The 19,738-nt window shown below is 42.4% G+C and overlaps 1 protein-coding gene across 1 annotated transcript in view; it reads right to left on the reverse strand.

The window, feature by feature from the left end:
• Nucleotides 1–3,712: 3,712 nt before the first annotated feature.
• si:cabz01090165.1 (uncharacterized protein LOC100333421 homolog) overlaps nucleotides 3,713–19,738 on the reverse strand; it is a gene marked incomplete at its 3' end in the record, with an annotated part of 74,277 nt that continues 58,251 nt past the window's right edge. Inside the window, exons 8-10 of the mRNA XM_039788477.1 lie at nucleotides 7,267–7,450; nucleotides 6,154–6,382; nucleotides 3,713–3,819 (exon numbers count right to left, since the gene is read on the reverse strand). Coding sequence (XP_039644411.1) covers nucleotides 3,713–3,819; nucleotides 6,154–6,382; nucleotides 7,267–7,450 — 520 coding nt within the window. The remainder of the gene's footprint in view (nucleotides 3,820–6,153; nucleotides 6,383–7,266; nucleotides 7,451–19,738) is intronic.

Below are 19,738 nucleotides of genomic sequence, written 5' to 3' on the forward strand. Positions count from 1 at the left end.
TTTTCATTGTCAAATAAAGTCCAAGCAGAGCCACGTTCAGGGTTTAAAGAGAGAGAGAAAAAGAGAAAATGTGTAGAAGAAATCATACCAGACAGTCTGGGTTCAACTAATGACCTTAAACATTAGGGCTGCACAATATATAGGTTTTTTTGCATCATCATCGCGATACAACGTTAAAGAGCGTCATAATGTGTAAAGACTGGGGGATCTTCCAGGGTCACACATTGCATGACTACAACTAGATTGGTTTTGAAAGATGTAACCAAGCTAGCTAGCTACCGCTAGCGTTAGCTGGTAACTTCAAGGGAAAGTCTGCAGATTTTGTGTTCTGCCGTACATGCAGATGAACGTCTCCAGCACCAGGAGGTCTGTGTTTATCCAACTTTTATGCAACTTTCCCTCTTTAGCGTTTATATTAGCGCGGCGCCGTGGCAACCACGAACACCACCGGCTCTCGCCGTTTGCTGCTTCCTGTTTGGTGCTGGAGGGAGAGCACCCATTGGTTGTAGACAATGTCCACATGATTTCTCTCTGAGATGTAGCGGAGTAGAAGTAGAACGTGGCATGAAAAGAAAAATCTCAAGAAAAGTACAAGTAGATAAACATTTGTACTTAAGTACAGTACTTGAGTAAATGTACTTAGTTACATTCCACCACTGTTGATTTCCATATAACTGTTTCCAGAGCGGCAGGTTGCAGACCCCTGACCAGCTAAACCTGTGTGTGTGTGTGTGTGTGTCTGTCTATGTGTGTGTGTCTGTGTGTGCGTGTGTATATATACTGTATGCTCTTTGTTTCCTGCTAAATCTCTGTGTGTGTGTGTGTGTGTGTGTGTGTGTGTGTGTGTGTATATATACTGTATGCTCTTTGTTTCCTGCTAAATCTGTGTGTGTGTGTGTGTCTGTGTGTGTGTGTCTCTGTCTTTGTGTGCATGTGTGTGTGTGTGTCTGTCTATGTGTGTGTGTCTGTGTGTGCGTGTGTATATATACTGTATGCTCTTTGTTTCCTGCTAAATCTGTCTGTGTGTGTGTGTGTGTGTATATATACTGTATGCTCTTTGTTTCCTGCTAAATCTGTGTGTGTGTGTGTGTGTGTGTGTGTGTGTGTCTCTGTCTGTGTGTGGGTGTGTGTGTGTGGTGTGTGTGTTTGTGTGGGTGTGTGTGTGTGTGTGTGTGTGTGTGTGTGTGTGTGTGTGTGTGTCTGTGTGTGTGTGTGTGTGTGTGTGTGTGTGTGTGTGTGTGTGGGTGTGGGGGGGGGGTTGGGGTGTGTGTTTTTTTTTGTGTTTGTTTGTGTGTGTGTGTGTGTGTGTGTGTGTGTGTGTGTGTGTGTGGGGGGGTGTGTGTGTGGGGGTTTTTTTGTGTGTTTTTTTTTTATTTTTTTTTTTTTGGGGGGGGGGGGGGTTTTTTCCCCCCGGGGGGGGAGGGGGGGAACAGCACCCCCCCCCGCGGGTGTGTGTGGGGTTTTTTTTTTTTTTTTTTTTTTTTTTTTTTTTTTTTTTTGGTGTTTTATCCAGGTGAGTGACTGTTCATTAAAGCGTGTTTTTAATGGAAGAGTGTTTAGTTGGTGCTCAGCCAAGCAGGCTGAATGAACTTTGTCCACTTGGTTTACTAAAGCAGCTCACTGCCTGTCACTTTCTCTCTCTCTCTCTCTCTCTCTCTCTCTCTCTCTCTCTCTACGCCCGTTGGTTTCAGGTTTCAATTTCAAACAAACTTCAAATGAAACTCTCTCTCTCGCCTCTCCTTCCCCGTCTCTCTGGCTGCACTTCTGTGTACCATATTTAACTGGATTCACTACTTACGGCAGCAGCGAAAACTTGAACGTACAAGTTACGTCTCTGTGAGCACGCCAAGCGCTCCAGTCCCCTAAACCTAACCCTATCACCTGAGGAAAACTGCACCTGAAAATACTTGAACGAGTCGGAAAAAGTAACTAACTATGATTCTGATATTGTGATCAAGGGCCCTATTTTAAAGATCTGAGTGCAGAAAAGGGTTGTACTTAGTGTCTTCATTAATCATAGGTGTGTTTTGGGCGTAACGTACAATCAACCAATCAGAGATCATCTCCCATTCCCTTTAAAAGCCAGGCGCGGTTGGACCTTGGAGCATTGCTGTTATGATGGAGGATTTTGCACTGTAATATTTTTATTTGTAATCTTCTGCGTGTGTGTGTGCTGCTGTGTGTCCCTGTGTGTGTAACAAGCATAGTGTGTGTCCCTGTGTGTGTAACAAGCATAGTGTGTGTCCCTGTGTGTGTAACAAGCATAGTGTAAGCGCGCTGTGCGCGAGCCTATAGGAGCTACTAATTCTGTGTTAAAATAACAACGAAATGCTGCGTTATTGACTATAGACCAGGTTTTTGTTGGTCAATGGCGCGATCACTTTCCGCTGCCTCAAGATAGCAATACGCCCAGAATGCACCTGAACACACCTCCCTGTAAGACCAGCACGCCCACGGGCACAAAGATGGGCACAGGTGCATTTTCTATTTAAACGACGCGGGCGCTGGACAGGAAATTGACAACTGCGCCTGTCTTAAACTAGCAAAGGCACTGCTACGCCGGGTGCAAGATAGTGCCCCCCAATGTCTGCAACCTAAATATCTAAATACCTTTTCTAATAGCATCCATCTTTTGATTGATTCAAGATTGATTGTGGGCAACAATTGTACATTTATGTCAGAAAGTAAACGTGTCTCGCCACTTTACCTAACAGAAACGAATGGGGAGTGAAATGCAGTCTGACTGCAACTTCACAGTTTGATTGTCACAACTGCTTTTGCATTTCGGTAGCTGCGTTATCTAATCGCAAAAAAATAAATAAATGGAGAGACCTCTGGCGCATCAGGTAAAAAATACAAAATCTTGTTTCGCAATTGAAAAAGTGAAATTGAGAAAAAAAATCAAAATGTTGCCGTTTCCATCTAGATTTTCTAATTCGATTCTTCAAAACATGAACGTTTAGGCCCTCGAAATTGATTACTTTGCACAATAATAGCAACAAAGAACCTAACAGAAACAACAGGGCCTCGTTGTCGTTGTCAGTGTTTGGGCCCTAACAAGTAGGGATGCACCCAATCCAGATTTTTGGGGTTTGGCCGAATACCGAATCCACTGGTTAAGATTCTGCCAAATCCGAAACTGAATACCGAATCCTAATCCCAGTTTTTAGCAGTGACTGTCCTTCCTTTGCCGTACCTGAAGTTGCTGCATTTTGGCTGCTGTCTGGAGATTCCTTCATGCACAACTCGTATTCTTTTCGGATGATGGAACAGCGGTTGTGTATAGTTTAGGGTCCTTGCCGCCACGAGACAAATCGGCATTGCAAATTGAAAATGCAGCTGGACTTGAACGGCCTTCTTTTGACTGAAAGTACTGCCAAACAACAACTTTTTCTGCTCACCAGTTCCATGTTCCCGTAGTCAACGGCGACGTCATTACGGCGAAGAGCGTAGCACGCGTAGTGCAAGCGTAGGGTTCGGTTCGCTGGAAAAACATTCTAGGATTATCCTGGATTATAACTGGATTCGGTGCATCCCTACTAATATGTTGAGTGGAAACACCAAAACTGCTTTTCCTCCCCGCCTCCCTCACCCGGTACTTGCTACTCACCACATGACAGGAGCTGCTCCTCGGCGTGAAGCGTAGTTTGGCTCCAGGCACCAGCAACGAAACAAATCCCAAAAAAATAGATTTTTTTAGAGATATGCAATCGCCGTCGCGGGTGGGATTTAAGTCCACTACGGTCGTCCCTCGAAGAGAAGCTCCTCCCATGCCCTCCGCTGACGATGACGCTTGGCAGTTTTTATTAGCGCCTCCGCCTAGGAGACAACAAGATTTTGTTATTTTATTGTTTATTTAACCCTCGTGTTGCCCCCTCGACGACCTGCAACTCAGGTCACAACTTTTTCTGAGTCCAAATTTTAAATCAAAAACCTTTAACGTTTTGGTCGTCTTTTTTTGACACTTTAGTGGCTTTCCCCGATGTTTTTGTCACTTTTTTCTGACATTTATTTCACTTTTTTGACATTTGTCACTTTTTTTTAACATTTGTGTCACTTTCTTCTGACATTTTTGTCACTTTTTTGACATTTGTCACTTTTTTAACATTTGTGTCACTTTTTTTCCGACATTTTTGGCGTTTTTTTGACATTTGTCACTTTTTAAAACATTTTTGTCACTTTTTTAAAACATTTTTGTCACTTTTTTAAAACATTTTTGTCACTTTGTTCAACATTTTTGTCACTTCTTTGACATTTGTCACTTTAACATTTCTGTCACTTTCTTCTGACATTTTTGTCACTTTCTTCAACATTTTTGTCACTTTTTTGACATTTGTCACTTTTTTTTACATTTGTGTCACTTGTTTTAATATTTTTGTCACGTTTTGTAACATTTGTGTCACTTTTTTAAAACATTTTTGTCACTTTTTTCAACATTTCTGTCACTTCTTTGACATTTGTCACTTTTTTAACATTTCTGTCACTTTCATTCTGACATTTTTGTCACTTTTTTGACATTTATCACTTTTTTAACATTTGTGTCACTTGTTTTAATATTTTTGTCACGTTTTGTAACATTTATGGCACTTTTTTAAAACGTTTTTGTCACTTTTTTAAAACATTTTTGTCACTTTTTTAAAACATTTTTGTCACTTTTTTCAGACATTTTTGTCACTGTTTTGACATTTGTCACTTTTTTAACATTTGTGTCACTTGTTTCAACATTTTTGTCACTTGTTTCAACATTTTTGTCACTTGTTTCAACATTTTTGTCACTTTTTTGACATTTGTCACTTTTTTTAACATTTGTGTCACTTGTTTCAACATTGTCACTTTTTTGACATTTGTCACTTTTTTAACATTTGTGTCACTTTTTTTGGACATTTTTGTCCCTTTTTTTCAAAGTTCTTTTGTCAATAGTTTTTTCTTCAAATGCTATAAAATTGACTAAAACACCCAAATTCAATGAAAGTAGTAAACTGACATTTTCAACGTTTTTTGTCACTTTTCCCATGTTTATTAAGCTTTTCCCGACGTTTTTTCTGTCACTTTTATTAAGTTTTTTATCACTTTTTTTCTGTGCCTTCTGACATTTTTGGTAGGGTTTTTTTTCCCCACGTTTTTGAAGCTTTTTCCAAAATCTTTGTCACTTTTTTCAAAGTTCTTTTATCATTTTTTTTTTCAAATACTATAAAATTGAATAAAACACCCAAATGCAATAAAGTAGTGAAAGGATTATTTATTTTACTTGCAAAGAGCGTTGTAGGGAACCATCAACGTTTTTTTTTTTTTAAATTTGGTCAAAAGAAACCAAAGTTTCTGATGTAGAAACTTTTTGAGGACAACAGGAGGGTTAAGCCATCATTTGGCTTGTGTGGTAAACACTTTTAGTTCTGTTTTAGTTTGATTTAAAGTGCTCATATTATGCTTTTTGGCCTTTTCCCTTTCCTTTCTTGTGTTGTATATCTTTTTTTGTGCACATTGTAGGTTTACAAAGTGAAAAAGCCCAAAGTCCCCCCCCAAAGGGACTTACCATCTCCAACAGAAAACACTGTTCACAAACTGCTCCAAACAGCTCTATTGTAGTCCAGCCTTTAGTTCAGAGACAAACATGGTCACTTTGTAACACACGTTATAATGCTCGCCTAGCTGCTAGCATGGCACGCCCTCATACTCTGCTTCTGACTGGCTAGTAGTCCTTACCTAGGTACTGTCAGGGCACGCCCTCATACTCTGCTTCTGACTGGCTAGTAGTCCTTACCTAGTTACTGCACATGTGTGACTCCCAACAAAGACGGAACAGAAGTGAGATGTCTCACTCTGTAGCTAAAACAGAGAGCTCAACACACAGGGTGAAAAGAGGAGCTGCAGCAATGTGCAGTACAACAAAAATATGGTGTTTTCTGAAAATTAAACCATGTAAACCTATTCTGATACAACCTCTAAATACAATTATGAACCTGAAAATGAGCAGAATATGAGCACTTTAAGTTCCGTGGATAAACCGTTCCATAAATGTACACCTTTTAGGACTGACCAAAATTGGTTCTGCACATTGGGATTCTGGTTAGCTACTGATTATGGAGAAGGAGGCAGATGATTAGGAGCAGATGATTAGGACAAGTCGCATGTTCTTCTTTTTCCTGCCGTTACCTTGCCCCGCCGAGGAGGACGGAGGCCCGGCGAGCACGTTGGCTCCCCCTCCTCCTCCTCCCCCTCCTCCTCCATTGGTCTGGGAGCAGACGTTGGCGTGGCGCGCGGCGGCTTTCTGCTTGTAGTGGTTGCTGTGCAGTTTGTACTTCATCAGGAGGATGAAGATGAAGACGAGGACGGAGGCGACGATGATCCCCCCGATGATGATGATCATGGTACCTCCCAGGAACTGGAGAGAGAGAGAGAGAGAGAGAGAGGGATCAAAACGCATGCAGACAGTTAGCCGATCCGATGATTTATCCAATCCAATCCAACTTTATTTGTTAAGCACTTTAAAACAACCAAAATTGACCAAAGTGCTGTACAGAAGAATAAATAAGACATCATAAATAAAATACATAACAATATAACATGAATACAAAATAATAGCTGTGCAATGAAAAACAATCAATCTAAATAGTTAAAAGAAGTACAACAAGTCAACATCTTACTAGGTGTCAAAGGCCACAGAGACGGGATGAGAGAGAGAGATTTATCAGTTTTTTAAGTGTCTCTTTTAGTCTGGCTCAATAGTAATAATACATTTTAATTATGGGCGACATCCTGGACACAAAAGGACACCTTACATGTACAAACAACAAAAGATTAAAAAAAAACAGGTGCACAGCAAAGAACAAGCAGAAATACAAGCAGTAAACAACAACAGACAAATACAAAAGTACACTGATCAATAGATGAACATTGCTGGGATGGGTTATTATCAGAATATTTATGTATGGGCTTTATCATCAGTCCTTCCCCTCTCACTATCTCCACTATCGTCCGCCCAGGACGCTTGTGATTGGCTTAAAGAAATACAAACAGAGCAAGAGCACTTTTTTTCTCTATCCCAGAATAGATAGGTCGTGTAGCCAGACCTTTTTAGCAACATATTCACATCAATGGGATGTGTTTGATATTATACGCTGAAGCGCCGGCGATAGCCGTCAAGCGTAGCTTCCTGCCTGATCGTCTTTCTCTCTGTCCGTCCATCAAGCTACTCCGGGTCCTCATCCTAATTCCTGCTGTTCAGCTCCGTGCGTTTTCAGGCCGACACAGGTGTAACACGCTCACCTGGTCTCGTATGGAGTGACAGCGTCCGTACTCCGTCTCCGTGGAGAAGGACACGCAGCCCACCAGCTTGGTGCCTGTCAGGGCGGTGATGCCGTCGTCGTAGACGGCCAAGACGCACAGCTCGTAGTCCCGCGACGACGCCAGGTCACTCAGCAGGAAGTACTTGTGGTTGGCGGGGATCATCCTGAATGAGAGGAAGACAGAGACAAGGTCATTTTAGGCTTTTTTTTCGGATCTGATTGGCAGAGACAAGACATTTGACTCTTTTTTTGTGTGTGATCTGATTAGTAGATTATTCGTAGGAGAGGGGTTCAGATTGTGGAGGGAGAAACATTCATTAAATTCTTCCCGAGTGTCCTATTTCAGCTTTAGAACCGTTTACATTCTCACTCCCATCGCGTCAAAATGTGACGCTTGGTCAGGTGCGTTTGTTACTGATGATAAAAGTCTCCTTTAGCGTCATATTTTGACGCTCTGGGTCGGACGTACGTTTAACTGACATGTGGCACAAGAATGGGACAGTTAGGTTCAGGAAACGATGGTGGGTGGAGTTAAAAAGTGTACGTTTCAGTGACACGCGGGACAAGAACGAGACACGAACCCTGGTCTCCTGGGTGAAAGTCCTGTGTTGTTTGACCCAACCAGCCTTCTTATGCAGATTTTCGGTCTTTCATACTACTCTCTACCGTTGTCGCTCTTAATACTACGTCATCTTACAGCGCCGCGGTCGAGCTGCTGCTCTGCCCGGTGCGTTCCACACAGACGCTGAAGGGGGATTTTAGCCCCGGTATCTGACGCTGAGAGCCACTGACCAAGTCTCAGTATTTTAAGAGTTGAGGGTACAAACCACACAATAATCAAGCCGATTCCCCACTCCCGACAGCGGTCAGCCAAGCCCGGATTTATTTTATTTATTTATTTTTCTTCATTTTAGGCCTTTAATTGACAAGACAGCTGAAGAAATGAAAGGGGGAAAAGAGGAGGAATAACATGCAGCAAAGGACCGCAGGTTGGACTCCAACCCTGGCCCGCTGCGTCGAGGAGTAAACCTCTATATATGGGCACCCGTTCTACCAACTGAGCTATCTGGGGACCCCGAACCCGGATTTTGTTGATGGTTCTGAAGACTGTCCTGACAGGATCTGCCCCAGGAAGCCCAGCCTGGGCAGCACCGTTCTTCCGTTTTCATCATGTTTGTATACTCTAAAGTCACGTTTAGTGGTGCAAGATTTCCGGTTTTTGAGACACTGGCCAGGCATTACTGACAACAACAACATAGAGTAGAGTAATGAAGTGAAATTTGCGGTCAGCAGAAACTTTAGCCATGCAGGTGCACAGGTGCATAAATAGCCCTACCTTGCGTTATAGGTGAAATGAGCTATAAACAAGGATAATATATACACATGGCTCCCATATTCCGGTCAATAATTATTATACAGCAACAATTACATTTAAAGTTAATGTTGTATACAAGGTTCTATGGTTCTTTCTTCTTTAGAGATTGGCCTTCTTTACCACCATTCATTCTGTCTAGTCCAGTTAAGAAAAGGCAGTGTTTAAAAGTCACACACACAGTAAATAGGTCAGAGAATCAGCTGCAACGTCTGTGATACTCCATACTCTTTTTTTTGTGTTTATATTAGTTAGGGATACATTAAGAGTGACAGTTCAGGCCCCCTTTTCATCTTTCAGATTGTTTCCTGTGGTTGGTTAGCTTTATATTCTCACTCTAAATGAAGCCCATTTCTGTCTGTGACCACCAGACCAAAAAAACGTCACGGCATCGACCGGGAAGGGGACAAAACGTCATCGACCGGGGGTCAGTGGACGGATGGAGAAAGAAGCATGAGATGTGGTTGAAAGCTCCCCCCCCAAAAAAGTAAATGCTCCATGTAGTTTAGGTTGTTTTGTTGCATACCAGGATTTCTGCAGGTTCTACCAAGTCAAATGTAAGACTTTTTAAATGACAAATCCGGCGCAAAATGAACCTAGGGGTTAATAACACATTCCCATTTTGGGAAAACAGTCGCGACCAGTCAAACGACGAATGCCGTGTAACCAGTAACCAGTAACAAGCACGGCGTTCGTCGTTGGACTGGTCATGACTGTTTTCCCAAGATAGCGCCCGCCTGTATACGCGAACGATACCGTCTTTATAAACTATCTTTTTAATAAACTGTCTGTACACTTACAAAGTTCGCAATGCTTCGGTTTACATGTAGGGACCCTCATCATGCTACCGTGGAAGTGTGGTGCTATTTTGAGCCTTGTTAGCGGTATAAAATTGAGATTTCTTGTTACTTTACCCTCTGCCCCGACGCCTAGCGTTATAAGCTAATTAGCGGTTTGGGCTAAAACTGGTCACATTCGATTAGCATGAAAACCCATCACAGAGAACGGTCGACTCTGTACACATGTGTTATTAACCCCTAGGTTCATTTTGTCTTTTGTCCTCTAAGACAATTATGAATTAAATTTAAGAGCTATATCACGACATAAAAGTACTACGAAATGCAGTCACTAAAGTCCTTGCAGAGTAAATTAATGTATTCAAATTGCATAAGTTACACAGAGTAATAAATAAATAAATCTGTACATATACAGTGAATGACATCCAGACAAGCGAAAGAAAGAACTACAACACCACAGAATAAAAAAACAAAAACATTTCAATAAGCATTAGAGGCGTTACATGTACGTAGGGAAATTAAGACCTGTTTAAAATGATTAAGACCTAGATCAAAATACTTTTGATTTTGAAATTTTAGACTTTTTTTTAGACTCCGTGGAAACCCTGGCATACACGTGTTGTTTTATAGAAGACCGAGACGCTTTCCGTGGGTGTCAAAGGCCATCATTCTCATTTGCAAACACACTAAACCCTAGCAGTAAACTCTGCACTCTGTCAGTTTAACTTATTGGAACATTGTTACGATTTAGTAATTTTTTTCTGTACAGCATTTCCTTGAAAGTCCCATATTGATGCTACAGTAATACCAGGCACAGAGCCTAAGCACAGGAGCAGAAATCAATTTGAATGTTCACTGTGACTGACTATTGTGTGTGTGTGTGTGTGTGTGTGTGTGTGTGTGTGTGTGTGTGTGTGTGTGTGTGTGTGTATTGAACCAGACAGAATGAAGGGACTGAACTGTGACACAAATGGACTTTTCATTGTGACTCCGTCACAATGAAATGTCCAAGTCATTTCTTCCTCATGCAATAAGTTTGAGAATAACAAAACTTGGGAAAAACCTATTTGACAAACTATTTCTCGTATTAATGCTGTGCTGGATGGGTTGTTTCATCCATTGTTTAATAAACTTTTAGGAAAAAAAACAAAACCTTTTACCACTACTGGCTGTGGGGAATTGAATCTCCGGACCCTGGCGGTCTCAGAGCCTTGCTCGAAACAATTCAGCTTCGCAGAGAGTTACTGTAAACATGGAACCTTGCCAGTAGCAAGTACAACTGGTCCTATGTATGAATTCTCGTTTATTTTTAAGACATCTCTACATATCTACAGAGAATGTAATGTTAATAACATGTCGTTAACGTTGTGAAACGGTCGCAGTTTGGTTATGTTTAGGCACCAGAACTAAAAAGATCGTGGTTTGGGTTCAGTCTCCACCAAAACTAGCTAAACTGATAAATAGCATTTTAGGTAAGAGATAAGAAATGTGTTTTTGAATTTTGGGGTGGTATTACCTCGGCCAAGGAGGTTGCGTTTTCGGCTTGGTTTGTATGTTTTTTGGTTGGTTTGTCTGTGTGCTGGATTACAGAAAGCCTACTAGCCGGATTTTCATGAAACCTGGTGGAAGGGTGAAGAATGGGCCGAGGAAGAACCCATTCAATTTCGGAGTGGATCCCAATCACGGGGTGGATGCACGCATTATTCTCTCACTCTCGTTAACATTGTGAGATAGGGCGTCTGTGCTGCATTCGGAATCTGTAGGTCTGCTGGAATGTATTTACAGAGACAGAGGCTGTAGCAAACCATCAGCTGGTCCGGCATCAGATCATGTAGACGTCATATCCATCACTGACCGGAGGGCACATGTGCACAGTCGTTAACGTGTGTTCCAATTTCACTGTTAACTGGGTCTGAAGTCCCAATAAGTGTGTTTGATATTAACCTTTTAAAAGTGCCAGAAGCAAACAATAAGGTGATCTGTTGCAATTATGTTTCCCTTGTAGCTGCATGTTGTGATTGGCTGAATAGTCTGATTGCATAGAAAAATTGAGTTAATAGAATAAAAGCTGCATTTCAGCAGAGCAACATTTCACTTTGATTGCACATTGTTATATGCAGTCATGTGTTAATTGCAAAAAGATCGTACTCGCAAAAGTGAGTTGTTTGTGTTTCGTTCAATTTCAGTTCATCTCAAATGATCTCGTGTTTGATGGATCCTATCTAGGGCTGCAACTAACAACTATTGGTATTGTCGATTAATCAGTCGATTATTTTCTTGAGTAATGGATTAGTTGTTTGGTCTATAAAATGTCAGAAAATGGTGAACAATGTCAATCAGTATTTCCCCACAGCCCAGTATCACGGCAGTTCGTGAAATGTTCACGTAATTTCATCTATTGATTCGTGTACACGGACATGTTTATCTAGTTGTTTTTTTCCTGGTGGTCAGCACGTTTTTTAAAACTAATGTATTTCAATGGGAAGCATCTGTCGTGATCACAGCATGATTATTTCTGCCAGTTGGCATGAGACTGGGTTGGGTAGCGAGTAGTATAAGAGCCCAAAAATCTGAATAGGGAGGTTGGTTGGGGGTGGTGGACGGGTCAAACAACACAGGACTTTCACCCAGAAGACCAGGGATCGTGTCCTGCGTGTCACGTTTCCTAAACTGAAATGTCCCGTTCTTCTTTACCTAAACCCAACCGTCCCGTTCTTCTTTACCTAAACCCAACTGTCCCGTTCTTCTTTACCTAAACCCAACTGTCCTGTTCTTCTTTACCTAAACCCAACTGTCCCGTTCTTCTTTACCTAAACCCAAATGTCCCGTTCTTCTTTACCTAAACCCAAACCGTCCCGTTCTTCTTTACCTAAACCCAACTGTCCCATTCTTCTTTTACTAAACCCAAATGTCCCGTTCTTCTTTACCTAAACCCAACCGTCCCGTTCTTCTTTACCTAAACCCAACTGTCCCGTTCTTCTTTACCTAAACCCAACTGTCCCGTTCTTCTTTACCTAAACCCAAATGTCCCGTTCTTCTTTACCTAAACCCAACTGTCCCATTCTTCTTTACCTAAACCCAACTGTCCCGTTCTTCTTTACCTAAACCCAACTGTCCCGTTCTTCTTTACCTAAACCCAACTGTCCCGTTCTTCTTTACCTAAACCCAACTGTCCCGTTCTTCTTTACCTAAACCCAAATGTCCCGTTCTTCTTTACCTAAACCCAACTGTCCCGTTCTTCTTTTCCTAAACCCAACTGTCCCGTTCTTCTTTTCCTAAACCCAACTGTCCCGTTCTTCTTTTCCTAAACTCAACTGTCCCGTTCTTCTTTACCTAAACCCAACTGTCCCGTTCTTCTTTACCTAAACCCAACTGTCCCGTTCTTCTTTACCTAAACCCAAATGTCCCGTTCTTCTTTACCTAAACCCAACTGTCCCGTTCTTCTTTACCTAAACCCAACTGTCCCGTTCTTCTTTTCCTAAACCCAACTGTCCCGTTCTTCTTTACCTAAACCCAACTGTGCCGTTCTTCTTTTCCTAAACCCAACGGTCCCGTTCTTCTTTACCTAAACCCAAATGTCCCATTCTTCTTTACCTAAACCCAACTGTCCCGTTCTTCTTTATCTAAACCCAACTGTCCCGTTCTTCTTTTCCTAAACCAAACTGTCCTGTTCTTCTTTACCTAAACCCAACTGTCCTGTTCTTCTTTTCCTAAACCCAACTGTCCCGTTCTTCTTTACCTAAACCCAACTGTCCTGTTCTTCTTTTCCTAAACCCAACCGTCCCGTTCTTGTCTCGCGTGTCATGGAAACGTAAGCCCACCCACGACCTTTTCCTTAACTTAAGGGGCCGTGTTCATTTCACGGAATTGGGTCGTTCTTTTAACGTTATTATCGTGGAATGGTGCTGTGATCACGAAAGATGCTTCCCTTTGAAATACATTAGTTTAAAAAGCGTGCTGACCATCACGAAAAAAATGAGACAAACTTGTCAGTGTACACAAATCAATTGATTAAATTACGTGAACATTTTACGAACTGCTGTGAGACTGGGTTTCTCCCCAAGCCCGTCTTGACGATTGGCGATGAAGATATTAAGTTTACTGTCACAGAGGAGTGAATAAACTAGAAAATATTCACACTTAAGAAGCTGCAATCAGATTTTTTTCATTAAAGAAATGACTCAAACCGATTAATCTATTATCAAAAGAGTTGCCGATTAATTTTATAGTTTACAACTAATCGAATAATCGATTCATCTTTGCAGCTCTTTTCCTATTTGTTATCCACAGAGTAAAGTTGAATTTTATTTTGCGATTTTAAGGTGTCACTCAAGTTTCATTCTTATCTCCGCTACTTGAAGTGTTGACTTTGATCTTCGCATGCTGTACTTTTTAAATCAGATATTGTCATGTTTGCCAGTCCACGTTAACCTTTAAATTAAATCTGCTGCTACAAAGTGAAGCCCTGTCCCTTATCGTTCTGTCTCGCCCTGTCTCTATCTAATCAAGACATGATAGTCCTCATACACACACGTTTACATCCTTGCGTTGATGTTGCGGCTTTGCTGGTTGAAATGACTTCTGTTCCGGTTGTCCTGGAGACAAACAGAAGTAGAGATCTAACACAATTAAGGGCAGAGGACCTTTCCAATAACACAAAAGATTGAAGTTGGAGTACAAAATTGAAGTGGAGAGAATATACACAGAGAGGAAAGACAGAGCCTTGTCTCTTCTGCTCCGCAATGATGTAGCACTTTCAACTTCCAACTTGAAAATCAGAAGAGTACAAAGTAGAGTGAGATTAAAGACCGAGGGGAGGGGAGGACGACGGCAGTGAAAAAGAGGAAATATGGGGAATAGAGAAGACGAAGAAAAAGACAGTGAGGAAAAGTGATGAGAAAGAGGCCACAAGGGTAGACAGGAAAGAGAAAGATGGAGCGGGATGTGAGGGAGAGAAAATAAAGAAGTGTCACAGTGGAGAGAAACGAGGCAAAGATGAGACACAACACAGACAGAAATGACAGAAGCAAGAGAGATGACAAGAGGAAGTTGGAGAGACGAGAATATACAAACTTTGCTTTTTTCAGATTTGGGGTCAGAAGCTGACAGTGATGCAGAGACAGTTAACACCGTACTGGACAGATGATTGAAATGTATCGACCTGAAGCAGCCCACCCATCTTTTTTTTTTCCATTCGGCCCATTTCCACTTTTGTCTCTTTGCTTTTGCCGGGCTATAGTAAATACAAACGTCTCTGTCCTGATCAGTTCACCCAGCATTTTAAACATCTCTCAAAGCTGGAGACACATGTATGGCAGGCTCGTGACCTGGCATCGTCACATCCACTGCTGATTAGTCACCACCTTCCACTTCCGGGACCTCGATGGTGTTTTAAGCCCTCAACGTCTCCTTCCAGGCAACGCTGCGACCGATGACTTCAAGGCACCTAACCCTAACCGTAACCGTAACCATAACCATAGCCTAGTGCCTTCCAGGCAGCGCTGCCTGGAAGGAGACGTTGGAGGCTTAAAACACAGATAAACCTTCCAGGATTGCCCCATTGCCACCGGAAATTCCGCCGGATGTCCTTCTTTTTTGTCCAAATTTTCGTCCCCTTCCTCTTTCTTTGTGTTGGCGTTCTAACCTCCGGTGGATATGTGGAGGACTATGGTTAACTGCTCCTCAGATCTCTGCAGGGTAAATCCAGACAGCTAGCTAGACTATCTGTCCAATCTGAGATTTCTGTTACACTTTTGAACGTACACATGTTCCACCAAAACAAGTTCCTTCCCGATGCTATTTTCTAGCGGCACCGTGGCTCCATACGGCGCTTAGCGCCGCCCAAGATGATTGTGATTGGTTAAAAGAAATGCCAATAAACCAGAGCACGTTTTTCTCCCATCCCATCCCAGAATGCTGTGTGGACCAGCCAGTGGACGTCATTATGGGCTTTTGGGAAACACTTAGACATTTTTCACAATTTTCTGACATGTTAGAGACCAAACAACTAATTGATTAATGGAGGAAATAATCAACAGATTAATCGACAATAATAAAAAAAAATTGTTAGTTTCCGCCCTAACTGGGTCTTATTCTTGGTGTGTTCCAGGCAAACCAATCACCCAAGATGTTTGAAGCACTCGCTATGTATGTCTTTGGACTTTTCGACAATTTAAGACAACGTGGACAAAGCCAGCTTCCGTATTGGATGTAGGTGAGTTTTCACCTTTTAAAGTTCAGAAACAAAGCTGCTGTGTGGCAGAAAAAAGCTGCCTTGCGGTGGCTGTTCAGGCACAGAAACAGCAGCAGCAGAACCGCGCCACCCTTAAGATCGAGAGCCCGTTCTGATTCCTTAACTAATTTGAGAGTACAGATAGCGATGGAGGAAAGATGAGAGGACAGCTTGTAAAAAGAACTGAGAAAAAAAAAAAAAGAACAAAGGCAGAGTAATCTGGGCTAGCAGAGAGAGAAAGAGAAAGAGATGTTATCGCTGGAATGATAACTAAGCGGAGAAACATGGGAGCTGTGAACTAGGCCACGCTCTGAAAACAACCGAGATTACTGCTAACGCTGGACCCACTCGCTCGCTCTGTTACACACACACACACACGCAAGGAAAAACACAAGCATGCAGGAATATAGACATAAGGGCATGTCTTACTGTAAGAAGGTCTGACAGAGACATTAGTTTTTCTTTATCGTAGTATCACAGTATCCAGGGTGCAATTTGTGAAAAAAAAGCAGAGAGGGGATATTTTTTGATCATGCCCAACAAAACGTAAGAATTAAATCCCCCTTTCAATACCACCATGCTACTGGGCCAGCCATTCCAAGACACTTAAATATGCACTTACACAATACACAATATCCAATGGAAAATGATCTGAAAATGAAATAGCACAACGTGGTGGAGTTCACTTTGCGGCGAAAGCAAAAATGCTTTCACCCAGGAAACGCTCGTCGTGTTTTAATCCAAACCACGATCTTTTTCCTAAAGTTTTCGAGTCGTTTTGGCGCCTAAACTTAGCTGTCGTCGCCGCACGACGCTCGCTTTTTTTCGGGCTGAACTCCATCACCATCCACGGCCCCTGAAAGGGCCGCCGTTTGGCGGTGCCTGTAGCCGGCTCGCAGTCACCTATTTGGCGGCTAAACAACTGCCGCTGGTAGCCGGCGTCCCGGGGCTCTGTAGCGGCTAAATACAACCAGCAACTGCTGAATGGATTGTGTTCACCTTACAGAGCTTTACTTCTATTTTAGGTATATAATGGTCTATTGGTGAAGTAGCATTGATCACTTTGAGTGGGGATACAATAATTCAGCAGAGGCAGGGATATGTAGACCAGAAAGGGGGAAATCCCACGCATCCCCCTCGGAAAAATCACACCCTGACGGTATACTCTGTAGTAATGTTTAGTTTAGTTCAAATTAGTGTGTAATGCGAAGACGTTTCCTGTACTGACAAATCCACAGAGAAAGATCATCAAGTCTGCAGCTCTTCAGCCTCTTTTAACTCCTAGGGTACAGTTAGTACAGTTAGTTCAATTTTATTTCTGTGTCATGCCAAACATTTGGCCCATCCCCACATGGGATTACAAGACACCACAAACATCTTCCGGTTGCATATACAAATCATTCGGAGAAATACATGAATACAAATACATACATACACATGTATATATATGCATATATATATATATATATATATATATATATATATATATATATACACACACTGCATAGAGCTTTATTCCCTCTTCTCCCAGGCTTTCTCAAGATAACTGGCTCATTTATATGTTTCACATGTGAACAGCCATCTCAGTCTTTGAGCATCATCCAGATTTACAAAATCAATCGCAGATTTTATCAAAAACATCGAAACAAAAACAAAAAAAAAATCACGCTGTTCACAATAAAAAGGACAGCAGAAAACAAAATGGAACTCATTTTCTATATCGTTCAACCCATGTTCTTAGGACCCGTTCACACGACAACGCTCGCGGGGGTGAAAACGACAAAATATTTCGTCAGACGTGTAACTCTTCAGAGTGGAAATCTTCAAAATGCTCCGCCGTCGCTAGGGAGAGAAGTGGAAGGAAGGTTCTACGCAGGCGTCTTGGTGGTGGCGTGCGCGGCAGTGCTTCAACACTACCACCTAGCCGCCTGGTGTGCATACCACATTGAATTTCACACACTTTCGCGCCACCATTTCCCACGCAAAAACGCTCGTCTAAACGCGGAATAAAAAGTGAGAACGCAACGCCGCTTTTGTGTTTTCTCTTCCGATCGTTTCCGTCTAAACATTTGCACCCGCGTTTCCTTCATGCGAGGAGATAGGTAAATGTGTTTTAAGGGGGATGAGCCGTCATGTCCTCCGAAGCGCCACGTGAACCCGTCAGCTGTGTGGGCGGAGTCAGCTGTGTGGGCGGAGTCAGCTGCACGGCTTCCCGGGGGAAGGCCGCTCTCGTTTATCCTCCATCGTAGCTCCTCGGACATCCGTATGAGGGTCCAGAACAACTTCCAACAATAAGTTTCCGGTTTGGAGCTAGTGAGTGAGGAGCTATCAAATAAGAGACTCAAGGAGCAGCCCATATTTTGGTTTTTTACGGCACAGTTCTTGGTCTGGTTCAGTCTCCGTGTTTCCAGCAGCTGTTTTCATCAAACAAGCTCAGTATAAAGCCACTGAACACGACCTGCTGAGCAGCAAACAGCAAACAGACACAGTTAGAAACAGGTGAACATACGTGGAGCATTAAGCTGTTATTTCCCTCAGGAGTTGGCGGAGACCAAACAATCGGCGAGAACGTCGATACTGAACCGTAATTCTATAAATTATGTTTTTAATTATTTCTCAACAATATCAGGATTTGACAACCACTGCACTGTATGTTAGGCTTAGGTAGCTATATTGTGTTTGTGCCCATCACCCCGACCCCCAAACTGTTACTTTCCATCTCTAGAGGGAACGCAACTTCCTGCGATTGGACTTAAAGCACATTCCAGACCAACAAAGGCGATCCGGCGTTTTACCCAGTCCCTCCAGAAAAACGCGATTATGCGATCGTATAATTAAACGCATAATCAGCCAAAGTCCGTATTTTTTCAAATACGCCACACTTTTGCCGCACAAATTGCCGATTTCCGCGCAAAATATGCGGGGCTTGCATGATTTCATAATCCCCGCATTTTCATTGCAAAAAAAAGTCACATAATATATCTTAGCAGAAAGTTGAAAAATGTTGCACAACGTTGTCCCCTGTTGCCATGGGAACGTTATGAAGTGACATAATTATGCAACGTGAACATCATCGGAAGGAAGGGTGTTGGGGGGGTGGGGATCACTTTTTTTTCTCTTTTTCATCAAACCGCAGTTTTTGCAAGTTCCCACAATTTCATCGCATAAAATTGCATAAATATCATCTAGCATATTCCATCGCATTTTTTAAGAAAACGTGCCACATAATCAAGGATTTTTGCCCGCAACAATCACAAAAAAGCATTTTTCTGGAAGGACTGTTTAGTGTCACTACGGCCCATTTATGTGACGTCGTGTGGTACTTTAACCCCACAATGTAGCACAAGAAGACTTAACAGTTACTGTTTTCCGTCAGATCGTTTATAGATCTCGACATTTGCGACCGCACTTGAAGGCAGCTTCATTTCGCGGAGAATAGATAGGCAGTGGCAGAGATAGAGGCAGTAGTGTTTCCTGTTTCCCGTACGGGACTCTCACACACGCTTCAAAACACACCAACAAGCCTGATAGTTTTACATCACCGCAGCATCATCATCGGGTTGCGTTTCTCCAAAAGTCAGATCCGTTTCAACATTTTGCCGCAGACCTCTGTGTTATCCCCCACCCGCTGCAGCCAAAACACACTTCAAAAACGCAATTCAAGGCCTTTTCACAGGTTTTCAGCGTTGTGCGAACGCACGCTTAAACCTCTTCATTGGCAACGTGACATCATGACTTCGCGTAAACATACATGCCACTTTCTAAAGACAAGTGGCGTGCTATCTGTACGCATTTTGAGCTATCCGCGTGTATGGCTACGCCGTATACAGCGGACAGGTTGGGTTTAGGAAAAGCGATTATGCGTCTTGATAACACACCAACATCCGCTAGGTAATGTAAGTCAATGGAGGCCAAACGGCGTCGATAAACACGCTAAAAAGCGATTATGCGTCTTGATAAACACGGCAATAATGGTATACGATTTGGCGTGTCACACATACGCCACTTCATGAGATCAGTCTGTCATTGGACGTCGATTGTGATGTCATCC

Source organism: Perca fluviatilis, chromosome 2, assembly GCF_010015445.1.
Source record: "Perca fluviatilis chromosome 2, GENO_Pfluv_1.0, whole genome shotgun sequence".
Classification (NCBI taxonomy): domain Eukaryota; kingdom Metazoa; phylum Chordata; class Actinopteri; order Perciformes; family Percidae; genus Perca; species Perca fluviatilis.